Source organism: Labrus bergylta, chromosome 8 (assembly GCF_963930695.1).
Source record: "Labrus bergylta chromosome 8, fLabBer1.1, whole genome shotgun sequence".
Classification (NCBI taxonomy): domain Eukaryota; kingdom Metazoa; phylum Chordata; class Actinopteri; order Labriformes; family Labridae; genus Labrus; species Labrus bergylta.
Window position 1 is genome coordinate 10,849,029 of NC_089202.1, and position 10,516 is coordinate 10,859,544.

The following is a 10,516-nucleotide window of genomic DNA, read 5'->3' on the forward strand; positions in this document are numbered from 1 at the left end:
TAGGCCACAAGTCAACACCAATATCCACCCGATATGTCAATCCAGATGTTATTCTGAATCTGTCTTCAGGTATCTAAATCAAACCATCTTAAGAAAAACTGAAATTCAGACCTACAAAAGTCAGCGAGGAAGGAAGTGATGACAACACAGTAAACAGTAGGCGGATACAGTCGTGAAGCAGACATAAAAGACGAAACAAGAAAGTGAGAGTGATGGAGTGACAAGCGAGAGAGGGTGAAGATAAAGATGAAACTGTGGGAGACGAAGGAGACAGGAGGACAAAGGTAACACACTTTAGGAAGCTATCATGCAAATGTCAGCTTCAATTTAGCATCCCAGCCATGCGTGTAGTGATGGAAGCAGCATTCACATCTTTTACTGCATCGTTCTGCTGGAGCCAGTCAAGGAGGAGCTGCTTTCAAATATTGTTTCTGTTGTCCCCACTTCAATGTAGCATAGGAAACAGCATGTGGGAATCCTGATATTATTAATAAGATGGGATGTGGGAATAATGTAATTTCTTATCTTTGCTTTTAAAAAGTTGAGTATTTTTACTCCTTTGATCCTTCCAGGGATATTTTAAAGAAAGCATCTGAGACATTTGGAGGAAAAATCGCTCATTAGTGCACTGCCAAAAACTCAAAGACTAACAAATTACAGGATCTGTACCAAAAAGTGTGTTGTGTTAGAAAAAAAAAAAAAAAAAAGGTGGGGGGAGAAAGAAGAAAAGGGTTTTACAAGCGACCCATTTTTTGTGTGTTTTAGGCATATTTTTAAACTGAATAGTGTTAAAAAGTGCACCAAAAAGCAGAATATATTTCCCCCAATGTATCACGTGTTAACAGCAAAGTAACATATTATAGGTGTATAATATTATCAAAAATAACCTTGAAGCAGTGCTAAAAAAGACTTTTGGTGAAGTTGGAAAGTAAGAAAACTTAACTCATAAAATAAACTGGACTGTGTGTTTAGTGATGCATCACACTGATATTGTCAAGTGCATTATAAACTCTGTAAGAGGTGTCACATTTGGGAGTGTGCCTCAAACCAATCACAACTTTTTATAGGAATGTAATTTTCTTCCAAACAAATATCATCATTCCAGACACTGTCCCGGTGTTTTATCTCATATACCATTACATTGCTGCTGTGATTATGAAGCCTCTGTTCATTGCCTCTTTTATTACTGTTATTATTAATAAATCAAGCAAGCCGTGAAGCCCGGACAAATAAGTTAGGGGCGGGGGCGGAGGAGGTAATTGCCGGTGTAACAGTGTGTGCAACCCCGCGGTGGCCTCGTAAGCGACCCGCTTTATTAGATCGGCCGGTATCGATCCTCTCCGCGCGCCGTTCACTAATCTCCTGGCGGGGAGAGAGAGAGAGAAAGAGAGAGAGAGAGAGAGAAAGAGAGAGAGAGAGAGAGAGGATCGATGAGCCTGGATTCAATCACGTCTGGAAACAGAGGAGGTAATTTCTGTAATCACGGCTGCATAATGGAAAAAGTGAGAACAACGCGCCCGTGAGGTGCGCATAGAGTACTACAACATCAGGGTGCACATTAGTCAGTGTATTACAGCTGAAGAGATGCTTCAGAGTTTCACACGCTGAAATCTGCCATTATGGATATTCATGTAAGACACAGGTGAATCAATATGAGCCTGCTGGTTGACCTTCACTGTTGTATCCATTCCGCTAACACAGCACTGAAAAAAAATCCTTTTCTCCTTCTGACAGAAACCTTCTCACATTATTTACTAACAGATTTAAAGATAGAGGCTGTCTCTTCTGGGCAGATTGTGCTTATTCGATTTAGAAACAGCACAAATGAATTAGATAAATCAAGAGAAAACACTGTAAGCTCCGGTCTGTGAGAGTCCTCTTAAAAATAGTACCATGACAAAGGAGAAAGATGACACAGATTGATGTTTTATTCAACAGTACAGAGAACCATTACTCAGAGCAAAGTCACATATATATTAACAGAATGCAGACACACACACACACACATGCAGAGACTTCCTTCACAATCTCATTCTGCAAGTATTCACATAAAGACATGATTAAAAAATGTCCATGTTGTGCTGTGTGTAGGTAATCTAGGTCTATAAGCAACAGGTGATGCGACATCAGGCACGAGAGTTTCTCTCCTCTTCTTCGTTCTCTAGCAGGTAGGCTGGCCTGTACCGCGTCACCCCCCTCCCATCCACAATCTTCAGGGCCGTGTTTCGACAGGTGTTGTCCATGCTGCCAAGTGAGGTGTACCTGCAGCAGAATTCAAAATCAAGACTTTTGAGTGTTTTTCAGACTGAACAAAGTGAGAGTAAAGTGGAAAAGGTTGAATTCTTACCCTTTGTCATAGAGAATACAGTAGGGCACATATAACGTCCTCAGGAAGGACCAGATGTCGTGATACGTCCAGTCCTGTGGGTGTTGACATCAAATTTTATTGCTTTGTGATGATGATGATCCTCCTTTATGTATCAGGAGTGCAGCTCAGAGGAATTTATAAACAATGAAGTCAACTACTGATGATTCATATGATCTATTGTGGCTTTATCAGTATGACTGTTAACATATTTGAAAGCAACATGAATTTGAGTTCCCATAAAATGAAAAATACAATTTCCTGGATTTGATCCACATATTTCAATATTCTTTTATCTGTCAAATATATTTCAATAAAGGATTATCTGAGTATCTTTAACATATAAATCGCTGTATTTTCTCTATGTGCAAAACATTTCAAATGTATGATGACTCATCCTAGTCTCAGTGGCGTTGCCGTTTACACATTTTTTGACCAATTAAATAGCTTTATTAAAGCTAACGAGCCAATCAAATTCATCCCAACGTTATCGAACCATCTGTCCATCCATCCATTACCTCAACTTGTTAAATCTCCATTATTCTCAAGATAAATACTCATTATGATACCATATCGGTATGTGTACCTCATCACACAGAATCAGGAGGGAAGACCCCGAAAAGGAACACTAAACCCCTGTGATTACTGGAAAGGGATTACATGTATACATGTACAGAAGAAGCACATTATGGAGTACAGTGATTGTAAATTCATTGGATTAATCTACAAGACTCACAGCCTCCAAAAATCAGACAAAGCTACAGTGACATAGTAACTATATGTAGATAGGTAGCTGTCATTGGGCGAGAGGCGGGGTACACCCTGGACTGTTCACCAGTCAATCACAGGGTTGATACATAGAGACAGACAACAAGCCAAACTCACAGTGAAACCAACGTGCAGTTTAGAGTCACCAATTGACCTAACACGTATGTCTATGGACTGTTGGAGGAAGCCGGAGTACCCTGAGAGAACCCAGAACATGCAAACTCCACACAGAGAGGCCATGTCTGAATACATATGGCTACAGTGCAGCATCCCAACGTCTCGCCTTATACCTTGTGATTGGTTCCGTCCTGTTTCAGTTGGAAATATGTCTCGACACATCAGTCAGATACTCTCAAAGTTCTGTTTCATGGGCACTTTAACGTCCACCACATGAAGCTTTTCATGTTAAAAATGTGTTTCAGAAAGGTGCTGACTCACATTACTGACTCAATTATTTTATGTATGATGGACAGGCATAACATTGTCTACTTGTGTTCCCTATTTGTTTGTGTGATGGCGCTTGCATAATATTCACAACATAATTCAAAGCTTCACAAATGCAGCATTCCTGCAGGGTTGTTGAAGCGGATTAAACTGTGCAGGTGTTGTAATATTTTGTTCACACCCTGTAGATCTGCCCTCTGAAGCTTCAGTTGAGATGACAAATAACATTATGTGTAACAAGGGGAAATTGCCTGGCTGGAGCAGTGAAAACAGATTTGTATTAGCAGTCAAGTAGCAGTTTCACCCGCAGCTATATAAAGAGTGCAACATTAAAATGCAGGGAAACACAAGGACTGCTTGGTTCTCGTTTTTAAAATTAATATCTGCAGGTGCTCTTAAGGTTAAAAAAAAGAAGAAGAAAGGTGAGCCTCATGCTATTTATGTTGTGGTTTCATGTATTTTACACCTATGAGAATAACATGATGATCCTCATCACTCATGCATGGTATGATTTTGTTTTTGTGTACCACCACAAGAAAAATGTTACTCTCTTCTTGTACGGTAAGTGTTTGTGTCTTACGAGTAAAGGGTTGACTCTCATGTAGCTCGGCCAGCCGGGGTCAGTGGGACACATGGGTGTGAGTGTGTGAGAGTAGGGGTCACTCCTCCTGGTCCCCATCAGGACGGCTTTCAGCTCCGGCCTCCTCTCCTGCACCTCGCTCAGCGCCTGCCGAATATTCCCCTCCACGGAAAACAGCTCCAAGTCATATCTGCAGGACACGTCAAGATAAATCATGAGCTGATGTGCTCACATAAAGAAGATTGGGACACTCCTTTGGGAAGAATAAACAACTACTTATGCTGTTGACACCAGAAATACTGCAAAAACAATAATCTGTAAAGTGTTAACAGTACCCATCTCACCTTTTTATCGTGTCCTGAAGAAATCTCTCCATTTCTGGGAAAGGGGAAACAATACGTATATACAGTGCTTTTACTTTGTCTTTTCCATCTGGATACCGGCTGTGAGTGTCAAGAGAGAGAAAAGGGAAGAGTAAGAAATAGAAAGAAAAAAAAGGTTTCTGTTTATCCTTTTAACTATCTGTATCTTTTCAATTCACGTCATGAAGAAAAAGGCCAAACATGTTGGCTCTGAGATTTGTCCCAAGTTGATGCTAGACTCATTTCCTTTCTTCCACTTATTCCTCACTGTGAAGCCTCACTACGCCGAAGTGGTATCATTATGTTTTTAATTTGAATCTCCTGTTCATCTCCATCTCTCTCAGGTCATTTGTTTTGCCCTAGTTAAATCATTCCACCCTCTACAGTCAGTGATCTCTCTCCTCTCATCTTCTCCCCGCTTGTTACCGTTTCATTGCAGCGTAGTACAGATGGAGCAGCGCTGTGCAGTCTTTGCCTCCGTTGAAGCCTACGCACACTTCCTCTGTCGAATACTGATCCAGTGCAGCCTCTATGGTTTTCAGAGCAGTCGTAACTTTCTCGCCCAGTGGTGTGCCTGAGGGAAATGAAATCCGCAGTGAGAAGACATTTAAAAATGAATGGAGTCAAATTTGGCTGGTTATCAGTCTCATGCCGATTTTAATCTCTTTTTATAACCAACTCTGATTTTACAGCTTTAATTACTTCAATAATTTTTCTCCCTTTATTGGCCCCAATGCTTGTGTAAAGTCAAAGAGTACAATATTCACTTTGTTTTAACTTGACATAGTTTTACTATTGTTCTCTGCGACTCTCTGTCTCCCCTCACCGCTGTTGGACAGTGTGTACACCTCAGCCGTGGCGATGGACACCGTGTCAGTGACTAAGGGCACCACACTTCCTTTAGGAAGCTCGTCTAGCAGCTGAGTCCGGGCTTTGTCCACCTCCTCCTGGCGATCAGAGTCCAGGACCAGCCTGACTCTGTGATAGTTGCTCAGCCAGTCTGGGTACGAACCAAGAGCCACCTTCCGACCCCAACCGGCCTGAAGTTTGGTCAGCACGGGGGCGATCTCTGCCTCATCTGCATCCACAAACACCTGATACAAAGATGTTTTTCTTAGCTCTCATACTGTAAAACACATTTTTCCGGTGGATCTGTGGTCATGGTGTTACCTCACGAGAGTGAAATGTGGTCCCTGAACTTGCGAATAGATGCTCCAGTCCACTGAAGGCCCTCTCCATTAAAGATGGGATCCCAGGGAAGATGTACACATTACGAACACTAACCTGAAGAAGAAGGTGGATACATAATTCTCTCAAAGAACATAGGATCATGTATTCAGTGTATTCCACTAAAACCACACGTTTGATGAATATTTGTGTATTTTTTATGGATGATTTTATGAGTATTTTCTAGTGCGGATACAACTGATACTCCAATGAGATATTATAACTAGTGTTAAAGGTAGCGGCGTCTCAAAGCTCATCTTAGAGTCCACCTTTTAGCTACAATTTTTGAATCCTATCAAAGTCTAACCATTATTTAACTTTGTCTGCAAATTCTGTAATATTGACATGTTTGATACTCTGACAATTCATTTTATAGAAAGTTGCTGTGCATATATTTTTATTGTACTTTAAAGATGTTTTTTTGATTTAACAGAGAAGTGAATCGGTTTCTGTCTCCTCTGATTACTTCATTATGTCGAGGAGTGGACGGTCAGTTGTGAGTCATATGTTCTGGGTGTGTTATGGTGCAATTAATGTTTTGTGTATGACCTGGCTAAAACAAAAAAATGCACACAGGTATGTAGCTATGTCATTGCATGACTACTTTAACTTCAATAAGAACATCTTTCTGTTGTGCATATCTACCTACAACTATTCAGGACAATATCAATATAATTCAAGGACCACCATCAGGAGAAAACAGCTATATTAACGGACTGAATAGCAGGAAAGTGTAATACAAACAGCAGCAGGTGTGTATTTCTAACACTGCCGTGGTCTTTAAATGGTTAATACAACAATTTAGCCCACAGAGAGACGCTGCTGAAAATCGTGCAGGGTCTGGTTTGTAGATGATGCTGCAATCCGTCTCCTAAAATAACCCCAGAACAGGATGGAACAGACATTATGTCAGTGAACGTCTTCTTGAAAGTTGTGCAAGCTTAAAGATTTTTGCTTGACTGAAAACAAAAGGCCCCACGCAGCACAGCCGATATCCGGGGCATCAATTTTAACACAGGCAGTCAAAAGACTGAGAAGGGTACTCGTCCTCAATTGCTTGGATATAATTTGATCTAGTTCTTTGTTTTATGTCAACATGATATTTAACAATTGACATTCAATTAAATAAGCTGATCCCCCTCTGTCTTGTGTACACTCACCAGCGGGTAGCGTAGCGGTTGTCCAGTCCGAGGGTCAGTTCCATAATTGAGTTTGGCTGAGCGCGGCACCATGGCCAGCTTCATAGCAGCACTATTTTTATCAGCCACCCCAAAGAATTCCTCCACAAGCCGAGCGAGCTCCGGGTGGAGATGTAACTCCTCTTGAAACGCCATGGCGATGCTCTCAAAGGTGACATCATCATGGGTGGGGCCTATGCCCCCTGAGGTGATGAGGTGTGTATATTGTGAAGAAAGGAGGGTCACTTCTTTGGCAATGAGCTCCTGGACGTCTGGAATGACTGTTATTCGCTGCACGGACACTCCAATTTTCCTGAGTGCTTTTGTTAGAAAGGTGCTGTTGGTGTCCACAGTGTGACCCTGGTAGACCAATGACAAGAGACCCTCAAGTAAGTTTCAATGTGATAATTAATTCACTTCAATATTGCATTCAAGGACTTAATAATGGCTCAAAGGTATGCTTGATGAAAGTCAATGTGTAGGACACAACATTAGACAATCAAAGGCTTCATGTTTTAATCATGATCATGTCAAGTCAAGGAATAGCTGTGAACGTTTCATTTAAAACCAAACACTGCTGCCACATCAAATAACCATCAGAGGCTTTTACTGAGGACTTGAAGTGTGGATCCTTGACTGCTTGACAGTCCAGAGAGCTGAGGCATACCAATGAATTAGGGGTCCATGATATAATGTATTATTTATTAATAAAACAAATCTTTAGAGTGTGCAGATCTAATATAAATAAGTGTTTATTTTAGCGCTGCATGATACGAATTTGCATGCATGCAATGTGTGCATTTTCAATAGTGACATCACAAGAAATGCAATGTTCAGCATATGACCTGCAACATGCCATAAACCACTTTTTCTTTATTGTTTGGTGTAAAACCAAAACTTGTCAGTGTCTTCTCTTCTGTGATTGATCTACGAGAAAAGCCTGTCTGATATCCCATTTGTCAGCCCTTCACTACAGCACTGAGTGAACTGACTGCTGTGTGCGCAGACTCCGCATGTCACATGACAAGCACAGGACACAGATAATGCTGACATGATGCCGGAGGAAGCATTAAGATATGTGAGTCAGACTTTCAGAGCATGTTTTCCTGAATTCAGCAGCTATGGCCACATATGCCAGATGTTAACAGAGCGGACATGTCGCCACTGCTTAGCCTCAGTGTCTACACCTACAGTGCACGGAACGTTGTGTGTTGTGTCAGTCACAGGAAGAACAGGATACCGAGCTTTATCTCTAAACATTACTGTCACGGGTCAGGACATGCTGATTGACTTACATCAGGATACAGTCAGGTACACTATTGTAGCTTAAAAATCATACAAACTCATCAAATCTATCAACACTAAATCACCTTGAGTATCTCATCTCCAATAATGAGAATGGCAGCAGTGGGAGCATCCCCGTTGCTTGAAAAGGACGGACTGGAGCTCTGGCGGTCTAACGACATTGTTGCTTTGCAGAGATGAGCCGCCAGTCTCCTGACACGCACGGTCGCTCTACTCAGTTTGGGAAAAGCAAGGCTAGAAGACAAAAAAAAAAAATCCTTACAACACTGCTAATGAAGTATTTTCACTTTCTGCATGCGTGATTTGTGATAACTGTGTGAGCTGCAAACATATGTTGAGGTAATTATCTAATAACAGACAGGTAAATCCATACTATTCTTTTTTTTTTGTTCTCTATATACTTTCTTGATCCATTAAAGTTCATTGTGACTCTTACATCAACATGAAGAACCCACATGGAGTTTCCCAAAATATTTCATAACAGCTCAGGCCCTCTTCTCCTTGATGACACCTGGCCACCTACTTGGGAGTATCTTGGAAGAGAAACATGAAGGAGCAGATTATAGAACAAATATTTAAAAAATAATAATAAAAAAAAAAGACAAGGAAAATAAAAACCAAACTGTGAGCATTTTGAAAATAATGGAGCAAAAACAGAGCATCAAGTAATAATAATGACTCATTCCTGTGTCCATGTTCTAAACAATTGTGTCTATCCCTGAATATATACATTTACATGCCAATAAAGCTTATAATGACTCTGCAAATTGACAGGGGGATAAAGTTGAAAAGGGTCAAAGAAACAATTATATTAACTCAGATAATGTACTCGACTTGAGACATTTGTAATGTAATAAACATGGCTCCAATTTTAATTGATAAGTCATGTTGACATGGCGAAAATAAGGCTGTCTTTAAGCTGTCTACAGAAGTCATTAAAAAAAAGGGACAAACAATGCTTAAACAATGCTGAAAGGAGTGAAGACGGACTGACAGGTGCAGGAGAAGTTGCTATTCTTGACCGCACTTTGTTCATTACTAAACACTGGAAGTTACCTGACCTGACGAAACAGTGACATTGGCGTCATGTATATTCCTTCTTTAACAAAGAAAGTACTTCACATTGCTTCATAACCATCAAAGTGTCACGTACCTATCGTAGATAATGTTTAAGACATGTCCCCTTGCTAGGTGAATGTTACTTAACAGATTGTGGGGAAAGGGGAGGAGGGGGTGGGCCACTAGCATCAAGCAAGCATTAGCATTCAAATACAATAAGTGACTTGTTTAGTAGCATGTAGATTTATCAAATTACATATACAGTGAAGTAAAACAACATTTACTATATAATTAATTCGGTGATAACTCGTGTAAGTAGTGTAAACTTACTCCTAAGTCGCATATGTCCTCGTTACATATCCTTAGCCGTCTAGTGTCTACAGCATGCCATTCAAAACGCAAGTAGGCGGCCGACCAATCACAAGCGAGAAAGGTTTTCAGGGGAGGTCGTGTGGCCAATCACGTTGAGAAAGGCGGCGCAGCCTTTATATGTACACGGAAGTGGTCGTTCTTGTTGTGCGTTACGGAGCATTATGCGTCTCCAAGTACATCCACCGTGGAGTTAAACACGACAGCTATAAGCTAAACGACTGCTCCGTCTGTTTGCTGAGTGTTTGAATCCTCTCCATCCAGACAGCAGGATGACAACAACAACTGCTGAGACACGACTTCTTCTCTTGTTGCCTCATCCAGACCAGTACGTCACTCGTCTGCCCCTGCTGGCCAGACGAGTCATTACAGTGATTTCACCATAAATATCATGTCTATGGGTGGCGGTTTTTTTTTTTGCACGTCTGTGAGATCGTACCCGGGACTCTGCAACTTGATTATTGTGAAACGAGGCAGATGACGACATGCTTATTTATTTTCACAAGCAAATGCACAATAAGTAATCTCATATTTCAGTGTGTATGTAAACTGTAACATTATGACAGTGAGCATGGAGTATGCACTGTTACAGGACCCTTGAACTGGTCAATCTGCAGCAATCAGGGGGCTATTATTAATATGTGAAGACCCTGGTTGAATTTGAGGTGTACCACATGAATTATATATTGTAATAGCTTCTTATACTGTATTATTTAAGTTGTTGCTAGTTCTGCTTTATTTCCTTGTTAATTGTTTAGCACCAATACACCAAGTCAAATTCCTTGTATGTGTAAATGTACTTGGCAATAAACCCCCGATTCTGGTTCTGATTCTGATTGTTTGGCTTCATCACAAGTCT

At 40.8% G+C, this 10,516-nt stretch overlaps 1 protein-coding gene across 2 annotated transcripts; it reads right to left on the reverse strand.

Annotated features, from left to right (window-relative positions):
• Positions 1 to 1,905: 1,905 nt before the first annotated feature.
• flad1 (flavin adenine dinucleotide synthetase 1) lies at positions 1,906 to 9,975 on the reverse strand. Of its 2 annotated transcripts, XM_020641996.3 has the most exons (11): positions 9,619 to 9,975; positions 8,666 to 8,762; positions 8,295 to 8,463; positions 6,907 to 7,284; positions 5,690 to 5,803; positions 5,346 to 5,613; positions 4,946 to 5,093; positions 4,502 to 4,600; positions 4,158 to 4,347; positions 2,348 to 2,421; positions 1,906 to 2,262 (listed from the first exon to the last, which is right to left on the reverse strand). In XM_020641996.3, exons 2-11 carry the CDS (start codon positions 8,671 to 8,673, stop codon positions 2,127 to 2,129), a joined length of 1,584 nt encoding a protein of 527 aa, XP_020497652.1. In that variant the 5' UTR covers positions 8,674 to 8,762; positions 9,619 to 9,975; the 3' UTR covers positions 1,906 to 2,126. The 2 variants fall into 2 exon arrangements, with proteins under 2 accessions (XP_020497652.1, XP_020497653.1); XM_020641997.3 differs by lacking the exon at positions 8,666 to 8,762.
• Positions 9,976 to 10,516: the final 541 nt, after the last annotated feature.